The sequence below is a fragment of the Ovis aries genome, chromosome 12, assembly GCF_016772045.2.
Source record: "Ovis aries strain OAR_USU_Benz2616 breed Rambouillet chromosome 12, ARS-UI_Ramb_v3.0, whole genome shotgun sequence".
Taxonomy (NCBI): Eukaryota; Metazoa; Chordata; class Mammalia; order Artiodactyla; family Bovidae; genus Ovis; species Ovis aries.
This window is the reverse complement of record NC_056065.1, coordinates 42,663,433-42,677,164: the sequence shown is the minus strand read 5'-3', so window position 1 is coordinate 42,677,164 and position 13,732 is coordinate 42,663,433. Positions and strand designations below refer to the sequence as shown.

The 13,732-nt window shown below is 42.8% G+C and overlaps 1 protein-coding gene across 5 annotated transcripts in view; it reads left to right on the top strand.

Moving 5' to 3' along the window:
• Positions 1–13,732, top strand: part of UBE4B (ubiquitination factor E4B) — a 120,580-nt gene that overhangs the window by 84,816 nt on the left and 22,032 nt on the right. For all 5 annotated transcript variants that reach the window (XM_027975655.2, XM_060396501.1, XM_027975654.2 and 2 more), the window contains 5 exons: positions 207–345; positions 6,480–6,579; positions 8,246–8,373; positions 9,707–9,805; positions 10,515–10,750. In XM_027975655.2, the coding sequence (XP_027831456.1) occupies positions 207–345; positions 6,480–6,579; positions 8,246–8,373; positions 9,707–9,805; positions 10,515–10,750 (702 nt within the window). The remainder of the gene's footprint in view (positions 1–206; positions 346–6,479; positions 6,580–8,245; positions 8,374–9,706; positions 9,806–10,514; positions 10,751–13,732) is intronic.

Below are 13,732 nucleotides of genomic sequence, written 5' to 3'. Positions count from 1 at the left end.
GTAAACATTTAATCAGATGGAGCAGAGTACAGGACCATTAAATGTAGCTCACAGGAAATCTGTTTTTCTTAAAATAATACTGTCTAATTTTTAAAAGTGTCCTGAAACTTCTTGAAAATTCAAGGGTAATTTTGTCTTCTTAATTGCACTCTTCGCTAATAGTCATGTGATAGATATTATTGCTGGGATTTTGTGCTTTTTCCTAGATGGAGATCAGCCTCCATTTTCTGAGCCGAAATTCCCTACGGAATGCTTCTTTCTCACCCTGCACGCCCACCACCTCTCAATTCTGCCTAGCTGCCGTCGCTACATCCGCAGACTGCGGGCCATCCGGGAGCTCAATAGGTATGTGTGTGATGCCATGTCCTGAGTCTGCCTGAGTCACCACTCATTCTCATAAGCACGCAGTTCCTTGTGACCAGTAGACTTGAATGTGAGGGGCATGTATGTTACAGTACACCATCTGTCTCTCCTACCACATCCATGGTCCTTGGTTGGCCAGAGTTCTTTACAAGTTAAGTGACCCAGACTTAGATTTCTTAGAGTTCCCAACCCTTGGAATGTGGTTGAGACTTCTGTGAACTTTTTCTAATGGGCACCTTATTATCAGAAGACACTTTAAAGGATCTCTTCGGTCCCAGACATGCCCTTCTTTCCCAGGACTGTGAAACAGTAATTCTGGTTTCCCTTAATAAACAAGATCATTTACTCATACCAACATTGTAATTCACTTTTTTGTTGCATGTTGTCCTGTGGCATAAGAAGTCCAAAATGGCCAGATAGTAGCCTCAATTTCCCTTTCATTAACATCATTGTTATTTTTCTTAATCTGAGCATTTCTTTCCATGGATCAACACCTGCGAACAAACCAAAGCCACAGGAACAGGAGGCAGACATTTTTTTGAACAGATCATCTGTAGTAATAATGAAGCAGCCACTTCCACCGTTTGTTTGGTCCAGGAGTGCTGTAGTAGTATCTGTATCTGCCTTGAATTAAAGTAGAATTAATCACTTACTAATTCTGGTCATTACTGGTAGCTTTCTAAAGTGTTTTTTCCCGACACATAGTCGTGCTGTCTGTGCATGATGACTGCTGATGTCATGCTGCACGTGGGCTTTCTGTAGTTGCAGCTAGTAGAGTCTACTCTGTTGTCGCCTGTAGGCTTCTCCTTGCAGCGGCTTTTCTTGTGGAGCACGGGCTCTAGGCTCACAGGCTTCAGCGGTTGCAGCACATGGGCTCAGTAGTGGCAGCTCCTGGACTCTAGAGCACAGGCTCAGTAATTGTGGCTCGTGGGCTTAGTTGCTCCGAGGCATGTGGAATCTTCCAGGCTTCTTGGACCAGGGATCAAACCATGTCCCCTGCATTGACAGGTGGATTCTCATCCACTGTACCACCAGGGAAGTCCTTTTCTTTTCTTTTTCCTGCCTCACTGCCCTGGCTACAGTTTCTACTACAGCCTTGAGTAGAAATATTGATAGCTTTCTTGAAATTGTTTATTCAAGTTAATGGGGGAAGTTTTTTGGACATCTTCTGTTACCAGATTAAAGAAATTCCCTTTTATTTTGTGACTTTCTAAAAGTTTTTTGTTCTTAACTGGAGTTGATTTTTATTAAATGCATTTTCCATCTCTTTGAGGAGGTCAGATTTTTTTCCCCCTTTATTTTATTCATGTGGTTGAATTATATCAGTTGGCTTTCTGATATCAAACCAATCTTACATTCTTGGGAAAAAACTCAACTCTGTGTTACTGCTTTTATATTTCATTGGATATTCAGTTGCTAATATTCTGTTTAGGGGTTTTGAGCCTATGTTCAAAAAGAAGATTGACCTATGACTTTATTTCTTACTAAGAATTAAGTGAAGTCTCTCAGTCATGTCCCAACTCTTTGCAACCCCATGGACTGTAGCCCACCAGGCTCCTCTGTCCTTGGAATTCTCTAGGCAAGAATACTGGAGTGGGTTGCCATTTCCTTCTCCAGGGGATCTTCCTGACCCAGGGATCAAACCTGGGTCTCTTGCACTGCAAGCAGACTCTTTACCATCTGAGCCACCAGGGAAGCCCAAAAGTGAGTCCTTCTCAATTTTTTTTTATCAACCTTTTGCTTGCCATGTAGAATGAATTCTGAAATATTCCCTCTTTTTGTATTTTTCGAGGTGTTTATTGTATAAGAATTATTTTTTTCTTTAACGTTTGGAAGCATTGATGAAGCTATCTGGGCTTAGAGCTTTCTTTGTGGGAAGTCTTCTAAGTTAGGTATTTTATTGTTAATAGATATAAGACTGTATAGATTTTCATGTCATCTTGCGTCAGTTTTCCCGTGGTATCTAAAAGTTTCAAAACGCTTAGGCATTAAGTTGTTCATAGTATCTTGACATGTGGATTATATAAAGATAGCTTTTTTTTAAGTTTCAGATTCCTGGAGTATTTGTGCCTTTATCTCTTGTTATTGATTTCTAGCTGATTTCCGCTATGTACTTTGTACTTTATTGATATCTACTTTGTAGCCAACATTTAAATTAGTAAGAGTTCCATAGAAGAAAAGAACTTGCAGGAATTCCCTGGCAATTCAGTGGTCAGAATGACTCACTCTCACTGCCAAGGGCCCAGGTTCAATCTCTGGTCTGGTCAGCGAACTAAGATTCCACAGTGAAGATAATAAAAGTAAAAAGAAGAAAACTCACTTTCTGTGTCATTTGTTGCAGTGTTTTACATATATCAATTGAGTCATTTGTTTATGTTTTGTTCAGATTTTCCTTATGTCTGCTGCTTTTATCAGCTTACTATATCAGTTATTGAGAGACTTATAAAAATTTCAAACTGTGTTATGTCTGTTCCTTCATCCTGAAATGGATGGTATCCTGTGGTCCCACCATTCTCACCGACTCTGGAGGATACATTTTCAGTGACCCCATCTGCCACCTGCACTCGCAGCTTACAGGGGGAGTGAGTGCCTTTCAGATGTTGGTGTTTCCCTTACCTGTGTATTTTTCAGTGCTGTGATACAAGAAGTGTCTTCCAGGACATGGTTAGGGCATGTGTGTGTTTTGAGAGGGCGGTTTTCTGAGCTAGTCATATATAGTAAATCTACATTGATATTCCCATCTTCTTATATTTTTAACTCCTTCCTCTGAATTATCTCAAGGAATTCTTGACAACTTCATTTAGCAGAGGTCACTGTGAATTCTAGGTTTTAGACAACCAGCTGGGCACACAGAGCCTGTCCTGGTTACTCAGAATAAGACTGAATCCAGAGCCTCTGGGAGTTGTATTCATGTCGATGAATTTATCCCCACATAGGAGTTTGTTAGCATGATGCTCTATTGCTGATCAAGGATCTTCAGAATCTATTCCCCACTAACTGCTGAATTTCTGTTTCTGCATATGTAGTAGTAGAATAATAGTGTCCTAAAGATTTTCACTGGGCTTCCCAGGTGGTACTAGCGGCAAAGAATTTGCCTGCCAATGCAGGAGATGAAAGACACGGATTTGATCCCTGGGTCATAAAGATCCTCTGCAGTAGGAAACGTAAACTACTCTGGTAGTCTTGTCTGGAAAATCCCATGGACAGAGGAGCCTGTTGGGCTATAGTCCATAGGGTCACGAAGAGTCAGACGTGACTGCATGACTGAGCACACAAAGGTATTTACATCCTGTTCCCCCAGAACCTGAGACTGTGTCACCTTGCATGGTAAAGGAGACTTTTCAGATGTGATTGAATGTGAGATCTTGAGACAGGGAGATTTTCCTGGATTATCTGGGTGGTCCCATTATATCACAAGGGTCCTTTTAAGAGGGAGGCAAGGGGGGGTCAGAGTGAGAAAGGAGATGTGATGACAGAAGCAGACATCAGAGCGGTGTGGGTCCACAAGCCAAAGAGTGCGCACCCCCTCTGGAGGCTGGAAAGAGCAAGGAAGCACTCGCCCCTAGGGCCCCCAGAAGTAATGTATGTCTGCTGACCCACTGGAGATTTCTGGCCTCTGGAATCCTAAGGCTGTACTTGTGTTGTCTCAAGCCAGTAAGTTTGTGATAATTTGTTAGAGCAGCAACAGGAAGCTGATATAACATATTAGCAAGTCTGTTTTTTTTTTTTCTTCTAACATAACTGTAATTGGCTCTTAAGGACAGTGATCTCATTCCAGCTGTGGTGGAAGCAATGAAGTATGGTGGGTTGGGACCTTAGGGAAACTGGCATCATCCTGCAGTGTGACCACCTCAGCTACAGTCACCACAGGAGCTGCTGCTGCTCTCAAACATGGCTCAGGGGACTTGGGTGGGGTTGGGTGCTTGGAGTCTCCAGAACCCCTCCGTTTGAATTCTTGGAATCCCGGCCTTCCCTCTGATGTTCAGATAAGAGATCCAGTGAGGTTATGGATGCAGTCTGTGTTCTAATCTGGTGCTCTGTATGGACCAGACTCTGCTTCTTTATGGTCATCCTGGAAACGCCCTGACTCACTAGCTTTTCCTTGAGGTGAGATCTTAAAACCTGGAACCTGTAGTTTCCTCGTGTGAATGCTCCAGTGTCTTCACACATAGCCACTCCATCTCTTCATTCCCAGAAATCAGTAGCGATTGTTCATGCAGCTGTTTTTCCACCGAGAATCTTGGGCTTCCAGTGTTACGTCCTCAAATGCTCACTGAATCTTTACCACTTTGAAAGCAGCCCAGTTGAAGAACTAGTAATCCCAGAGCCTGTTTTCCTTGAGGGTCTGTTATCTGTAACCTCTTCCTGCCAACAATCATACAGGTTGTTATGTTAGCTTCTTTTTGTTGCTCAGATTATCACGACCTTCATGTGTTAAAATAACAAATAACCGTCTTTCTTAGGGTTTTGGGGATCAGAAGTCCTAAAACTGAGGCTGCATTCCTTCTGAGGCTTTAGGGAAGAATCTCTTTTTTTTTTTGCCTTGTCTAGCTGCTGGAGACCCCTTGGCCCACAGCCCCTTCCTCCATTTTCACAGGCCACAGGAGCCTCTTCAGCCTGCTCCCTCTCCAGCCTCTACTTCACTGGTCACCTCTCCTCTTCTCCCTCTTCTCTGACTCCCTCTCCTTCTCTTCACTCAGACCCTTTGTCGACATGGGACCCACCCAGACAATCCAAGATAAGCTCCTCATCTCGAAGTCCAAACCCTTAATCATATTTGCAGGGTTCCTTCTGCCATGTAAGGCAACATATTCGCAGGTCCTTGGGATTGAGCTGTGACGTCTTGGTCATGGTGGTTGGGAAGCTGGGGGGCCGGGGCACTAGCACGTTACTCTGTCTGCCGTTGTCATGTTCCAGCTGTAGACAAAGGAATCCACTTTAGCTGAGGTTAGCAGAAAGAGGGTTATTAAAGGCTGTTACCTGGTGTATTGAAGGAGGCCTGGAAAAGAGGACTCCCAGAGCTCTCCTTTGAACCGGGCCTGCCAGGAAGCTGCTTCAGACTTTAGACTCTGCCAGCATTTCAGCTAAAACCCTTCCACACTGTGCTCCCAGAAGACCCATATGGCCGTCACTTCACTGTGTGTACTTCCGCCTCCAATGAGGGCTCACCTCTTGGTAGGAGCTAGGACATGTGCAGAAGTACTGGCCACAAGGGAGTCTGGGAAATAAATATACTTTTGAAAAATATATCACTGGACTTCCCTGGTGGTACGGTGGATAAGAACCACCTGCCAGTGCAGGGGGCAGACGAAGATTCCATATGCCGTAGAGGAACTAAGCCGGTTTGCCACAACTACTGAAGCCCACGTGCTCTAGAGCCTGTGCTCCTCAACAAGAGAAGTCACCGAAATGAGAAGTTACGCACTGCAGCTAGAGAGCAGCCCCTGCTCGCCGCAACTAGAGTAAAGCCCGCATGTAGCAACGAAGGCCCAGAGCAACCACACATTAAAAAAATATATATGTATCAATGATACGAAAATGTGTATGTATCATTGTGTAGTTTTCTACATAATGTTTTGATAGAATGGGTTGAAATGTGTTAAGTGAGCCAGCCTTTAAAATATGCAGCGTATTCCATGATCAGGGAAGGCTCTTCCTCAATGACAGGTGATATTTGAGGAGACATCTTAAAGAGCGTGAAGGAGTAAGTCACAGAGCTAACCTTAGAGAAGAACATTCCAGGCGGAGGGAAAAATGCCTAGTCGAGTTGTCTTTTGCTTTGGGTAATTGAGTAGGCATCATAATCTTGAGTTTTCTGGAGACTTCATTTTCTCCCTCCCAGAAAAACAAGAATATTTCTTTCCAAAAGTAATAATTACTGTATTTCACCAAATCTAAAATGCCATGCACTTTAAGATATTACGTTGGGAACCAATAAAAAAGATGAATGCTGCCAACATAACCATAACTTCCCATCGGTTTTGGTGATGCTTATGTAGTGTGGACGGCGAGAGGGGATATGTGTCTGAGAGTCAGTGAAATTGTGAAGATAAATAGGTACGATGGAGATGGATCTGTGTGTCTTCTTTCATTTAACTGTTAGTCTTTAATTTTAGAACTGTGGAAGATCTGAAAAATAATGAAAGCCAATGGAAAGACTCCCCACTGGCAACCAGACACCGTGAGATGCTGAAACGCTGCAAAACTCAGCTTAAGGTCTGTATAGTTAACTGGGTAATTTATGGATCAGCCTCACAATAGGAATTTTCCCACCAGAATATGAGCCTTGAATGAACAGTTTAATGTCCTCATTTTTTCCTCATTATTATTTCCCTCAAGATAAAAATGGTACATTTAAATGCTTGTTGATCGTTTCTATGTATACTTAAATCTCAGGACTGAAAGTGTATACGCCGTGTGCCAGTAATGATAGGGATTCTTAATGGGTTTTATCATCCTTGAACATCATCTCCCTTTCCTCACCTCATGCAAGATGTTCCCCCTCTACTAACCCTGACTCCACACCCAGATACACACACACTCCAGTGTGTCCAGCCACGCATCTTCATGTTTGACAAAGTGGAATTGTGGTAGTGGAAAGCTGTCTTTCCTTTGCCCCTCATTCTTCGTTGAATTGAAAATGATCCATTGTATAGAACCTAACTGTAGACGGGAAGATTTCTGCTTATAAACATGGTGGTGGTGGTTTAGTTGCTAAGTTGTGTCTGACTCTTGCGACCCTATAGACTGTAGCCCACCAGGCTCCTCTGTCCGTGGGATTCTCCAGGCAAGAATACTGGAGTGGGTTGCCATTTCCTTCTCCAGGGGATCTTCCCAACCCAGGAATTGAACCCAGGTCTCCTGCATTGCAGGCAGATGATTTACTGACTGAGCTGTGTGGGAAGCCCTTATAAACATATAAGGAAGCTTATAAACATAGCTAAAACAAACAGTAGCTAAAGTTGTACAAGGGAAGCACAGACAGCAAATGTACTCATTTTTCTGTGTTTATGTTCAGATTACAAAGCTGAATGTTAGCTGTGTTTTCTGTTGATTAATAGGATGATATGTAGAAATTTTACCTGACTTAGATTTCTGGTACAAGTTAAAAATTTCACTTTTATTTACTAATGGAGTAGAAACCTCTTTGAGAAGCAGAATAAACCAGGGACTCTTTTCTGGGGTCTATAGACCCCTTAAGCACTCCAGAGAGAGGTTTCAAGAAGTCTGTAAACTGTTGACATTTATATGTAATGTGTGTGCACGTGGATGTTTAAACTCACAGCGATCCTCTGAGATGGGTGTTAAACCCTGGGTGGACGAGCATTTTGCCCAAGATGAGCATAAGTACTGACCTGGAATTTAGATGTGAATATGTCAGGCTCCTTCTCAGTAACCACCACTGACTTCCAAAGGGTCTCTCTCATCAAGCTTTTCAAATATGACAGTGATGACTTAGTCTTTTCAGCACTAAACTATGCCCAGTGGTTCGCATGGCGCACCTTCTTAGAGCAGAGGAAGCTCTTGAGACACAAACAGCATCTTACAGCCTGTTAGTGCTAATGCTCTGGAAGCCCTAGAGCAGGGGTCCCCAACCTCCAGTATCTAATGCCTAATCTTAGGTGGAGCTGATGTAATAATAAACCTAAAGTGCAAAATAAATGTAATGCACTCGAATCACCCCCAAACCATCCCCACCCCACCACATCCCACTCTGTGGAAAAACTGTCTTCCACGAAACTGGTCCCTGGTGCCCAAAAGGTGGGGGACCGCTTCCCTGGAGCCTAGATTTCCCATCTCCTCGCCCATGCCCTGCCTGTGACCACACATAGGAACTTAGCCACCAGCTAATCTATGAATGGGGTCATACCTGCTTCCACAGAAACTGGTACGATGCAAGGCCTGTGCTGATGCTGGCTTGCTTGATGAGAGCTTTCTGAGAAGATGTCTGAACTTCTACGGCCTTCTCATTCAGCTGCTGCTCCGCCTCCTGGACCCTGCCTACCCGGAGTGAGTTGCTCTGTCTTCCTCCCCCGTCTCCATTCATCCAGGCCGTGTTGTCTTTATTGCTCTACAGAGCTGACACCCAAAACTATGACGGGGGATAATGTAATCAGGAATGCATTTCCAGATTGTACTTAGATAGACTATGAAAGTAGTAATGTTAATAGCTGTTTTCTCTGAAATTAGTTATAGTAGTGAAGGACTGTCAACACTTCTTAGGTTAATTTTGAGAGAGTGCTTTTTGAAAATTGGCTATAAAATCTTTGATGAAAAAGAAAATCTATGAATCGGAAGTGAAAAGTTGGGATTAACAGGATATTGGGTCCCCCCAAGCACTGGTTCCAGCCTGATCCCTAGTCAGTTCCAAGAATGAACCGAGAATATCATGGATCTCTTTATCATCACCTGGACAGCTCCTCCATACAGCCATTTTTGTTTGGTTTGTTACAATTTTATGGTTATTATGAAATCTCCAGATCATCAATGTTGGGGAGGTTGGCTGAAGCCTGCTGCAGGAATGGAAAATAGTATTTAAAGTAAAAATGTCCCCGATGGTAAGAATTGGAATTCTAAACCAGTTCTGCCAGTCCTCAGAATCTATATTCGTTATTGTTTAGTCTCTTAAGTCGTGTCTAACTCTTTTGTGACTCCATGGACTGTAGCGCACCAGGCTCCTCTGTCCATGGGATTTCTCAGACAAGAATACTGGAGTGGGTTGCCATTTCCTTCTCTAGGGGATCTTCCCGAACCAGGGATCAAACCCAGGTCTCCTGAATTTGCAGATGGGTTCTTTACCACTGAGCCATCAGGGAAGCCTCAAAGTCTATATAGGTATAGATTATGGCATTGATTACAATCATTCATATAAAGAATTGTGGAAAAGAAAGAAGAATATATAAAGCAGATGGCTTCCAAAGAATCAGAAGTTGCATTTTGCCTCTAAATGCGAAAGCAATTTATGTGCAGTGTTAAAGATGAAATTCAAACATATAAAAGCAAAAAAATAAATGTGTAGCCGTATTGTCTTAAAACAGTTTGAGCTGCATAAAATGCCCAAACATGACACTTTTATTTCCTTCACATTTTATTTATTGCATTAACCTTAACAGGAAACCAAGAAAAGGAACAACATTCATGTCCACCTTTTACATCCCCAGCTTCATGATTCCCTGTTCATTTCTGGTGGCAGTTTCTTTGCCTGTGCACTGTTTATTTAGTTGTTTTATAAAATGAGAGCTGTTTCCCAATGAACCACTTATTGTAATTGTAGTGTTCTGATCCTCATAATTTGATGTGTCACTGTTTCACTTTGTAACCTGTACTTTTCTCTCTTTGACAGTGTAACACTGCCTTTAAATTCAGATGTCCCCAAGGTATTTGCAGCATTGCCTGAGTTTTATGTAGAAGATGTTGCTGAATTTTTATTTTTTATTGTACAGTAAGTCCCATTCACATATTGCATATTTCTGATATGTATTTATATTTGATGTACACATTGTATTACAAACCTCCATTTGATGCCATTGAATGCTGCCCAGAGACTGGAAAAATAAATCCAGCTGTGGCACCAAGCCAATTCCAATAATATCTCAAGACAGAAGCAGGATTAACAATGCTAGTAATAATATACTCTGTGAAAATTGAGTTGAATTTTTAATAACTGAGTATGCGTTTCTGAGAAACAGAAGGAGAAAACAGTTTATAAATATCTGAGTGAACATTCAAAGCCAGAAATACCCACATCTGTATTTTGTACCAATATTTTTCTCAACTGTAAAATTAGAGAAAGCTTACAAAGAAATAAGTTGAGTTTATAAGTAGTATTTGAAATCTGAAAAAATAAAAACTCCATCAAAATATTTTTTTAAGTCTTTTTGGTTGTGAAGATCTTTTGTAAAATGATGATTTAATTATAGCTTTGGTTTATTTTCCAAGACGTAAATTAATGTAACATGCTGTGGCCAATAGACCCAGTGGGTTTGAAATCCTACCCAGTTATAATGTGAATAGTCACCTTAAAATCAACAAGTTAAAGGAAATCAGCAACCTGGTTCCTCGACCTTGTCCCCTTCCTCGCCCAGTCAGCAGCATCCATCCACGTTGAGCCTCTCGAAGCTTCACTACCTGTCCTTCTCGCCTCTCTTCAGATACTCTCCTCAGGTGCTTTACGAGCCCTGCACTCAGGATATTGTGATGTTCCTTGTCGTGATGTTGTGTAACCAGAACTACATCCGAAATCCATATCTGGTGGCCAAACTGGTAGAAGTCATGTTCATGACCAACCCTGCTGTTCAGCCACGGACCCAGAAGTTTTTTGAAATGATCGAGAACCATCCCCTCTCCACCAAGTTGTTGGTCCCTTCCCTGATGAAGTTTTATACAGGTAATGTTCCTGGTGTGTACAGGTGGGCAGGATTGTCTAAAACCAGCAGGTGAAGTTGTTCTAAACCTGCTACCTAATCTCCTAATGTCCACATAGAAGTATCACCCGCTAATCCACCGTCAGCAGTACAAAAACTGTTGGTTATTTTCCGCTCGAGTTGTGGAAACATTACACTGACCACATACTAGTCACTGATAATTCAATGGAATCTATAAAAAGGTAGAGGGGTTACATTGAGACCAAATTGACGTTTTTATCTGAAATTGCCTGACTCGTTTTATGTTTGACTGCGCTAGGTCTTCATCGCTGCACACGGGCTTTCTCTAATTGCAGCAAGTGGGGGCTGCTCTTTACTGTGGTGCTCAGACTTCTCGTTACAATGATCCCCTTGTTGTGGAGGGGCTAGGGCACATGGACTTCAGTAGCTTCAAACCCATGTCCCCTGCATTGGTGGTGAATTCCTAGCCACCACCAGGGGAGCCCCACCCGGTTCATTTTAGTTTCTAACTTACAACATTAGTTTTGCAAACACAGAGTTTCAAAACTGTGGGTGAAACAGAGAGCTGGTTAAAAGTGCTTATTCTTGGGACCTCCCCCCACCAGCACCCCCAGACCAACGGAAGGAGGATCTCTGGGAGTCTTCACTGATTCACTAATTCTATACATTTATCGAATGTCTGCTCTTTGCCAGGCACTGTCCTAGGTGCTGGGCAGCACTGGTGAACAAGATGTGAGAACGTATCGGACACTCTGCAAGGAGGTCTTCCTCTTCTGGTTGAACTATGTTCTGAGTTTCCATTCGTAGTTTGGCTTTTCAACTGCAGATGTATTTTCATAAAGCCAGTTAGTTACCTGTGGGCTGCATTCACCTGTTCTCTACCAAAGGCACATGATTGTACTGATGGGACAGTTTTTCTCCAGTTGTATATTTCTCAGGAAAAGAAGTGTGCTGTCTGCCTTCTTATCTTCTATTGAACCTAGCACGCTCTGGGAACTCATTTAGCAGAATATGCTCGCCTTGCTCTTGAAAGAAACCCCAGCCTCCATGAGCACAGTCCCTTGCTGTTCACAGAGGCAGCAGGGGATTGAAAGTTCTTCTGTGTTCAGTGACAGCCATCCCTTCTCAGTTGATCAAGACCTGCTCCTGCTTATTTTGAGATGGTACCCATACTTCTTTCTGCTTCTAAGGCTCAAGAGTCTGTCTGTCTTCTTCCACTTCGTCACTATTACCTTGTGTCATCTCTTGGAAATTTCTCTCCTTCCCTAATCTACCTGTATCCTCTTGAACCTAAAGAAGTCCACAAGCCCCTTGAAGTTTTGTTAACATGCTCACCTTGGCAACAGCAGAGACCACTCCTGGGTAAAAGGCCCTTGCTTGGTTTGCCTGTCCTTCTCTTACCTCCTATCCCTGGTAGGAGAGAACCATGGGCCATTCAGGTACAATTGGTGCATCAGCTGTTTACAGAACGGGACCCCATATGGTACCCTGCACCGGTCAGGCTTCACTGAATTGAAGGTAATCCTAAATTTCTTTAAAAAAAAAAAAAAAAAAATGAAGCGGTACCTCTTTTCACCTATCAAACTTGAATACCCAGTGTTAGAATGGTTTTAGGAAAATAATCTGCAAAAGCCTATTTCAGCCCTTCTGTCACTAGTATGCAGAATCAATGCTGTGAAACTGAGAATGTAGGTTGGTAAAGCCTTTCTGGACGGCAAATTGGCCATCCACACCAGACACTTGAGTATTCCTATCTGGGGACCTCCCTGGCAGTCCAGTGGGAAGATTCTTTGCTTCCACTTTGGGCAGCACAGGTTCAATCTCTGGTTGGGGAACTAAGATCCCACATGCTGTGGGGCACAGCCAAAAAATAATAGTAATAAGGAACATTGGAGTAACAGATTATCTGTGTTGGAAGCAGCCATTCTCTGTCCCTGGGGCTGGGGGAACCAAGGGAAAAGGCTTGGGGTTACTGGAATCTGGTTGCTCAAATGATTTCCTAAAGGAAATCAACTCTGAATACTCAGTGGAAGGACTGACAGTGAAGCCGAAGGTCCAATACTTTGGCCACCTGATGGGAAGAGCTGACTCAATGGAAAAGGCCCTGTTACTGGGTAAGATTGAAGGCAAAAGGAGAAGGAGGTGGCAGAGGATGAAATGGTTAGATAGCATCACTGACGCAGTGGACTTGAATCTGAGCAAACTCTGGGAGACAGTGAAGGACAGGAGAGCCTGGTGTGCTGCAGTTCATGGGGTCGCAAAGAGACAGGACTTAGTGACTAAACAATAACAGCAGCAACAAATAGTGAAAGTATTAAAAAGAAATTCCTGCCAGTGGTAGGTCAGTTAAGTAAATTATCATTTATCCATCCAGTGGGTCCATGTGAGCCATAAAAAATAGTGTTAGTTATATTAAATGGTTAAGTAATAAAAAGAAAGTGCCATTAATGGGACAGTTTGTCAACTGTGACCACCTTTTGGTACACAAAAATATATTACAGATAAAAGTGTGGGAAGATATGCACCAGCATGTTAACAGTGAGTTGTTTGTTTTTGAATGGTTAAATTCTGGGTGGTTTTATTTTTCTGTTTTAAAAAGTTATCTAATGTCTTCATTATTCTACGGTAAACTTGTGTTGTTGGTATTGAAAAGACAAAAAAGATTTTAGTTAAATGCATTTTGTACTCGGTGCCCTGGGCTTGTCACTGTGGCTTTGGGATAAAGGACAGGGCTAGGCCTCCTGCCTGTGAGGCCCAGGGTGGGGGCGGGGTGGCAGGGGGGTACCATAAAGATTCCAGGAGTGGGAGGATGGGTGGGTGTCCTTTCTCCCTGGCCACCAACCAGCATGCCCTCTGGCCCTGGGCCACCTCTGTAATCACGAGTAGATGATAAGATGATACCCGTGCTAATAATAACCACTGCTTATTGAATATTTACTGATCCTTTCACTTAATCCCCACAGCAGTCCTCAAGATGGGTGCTA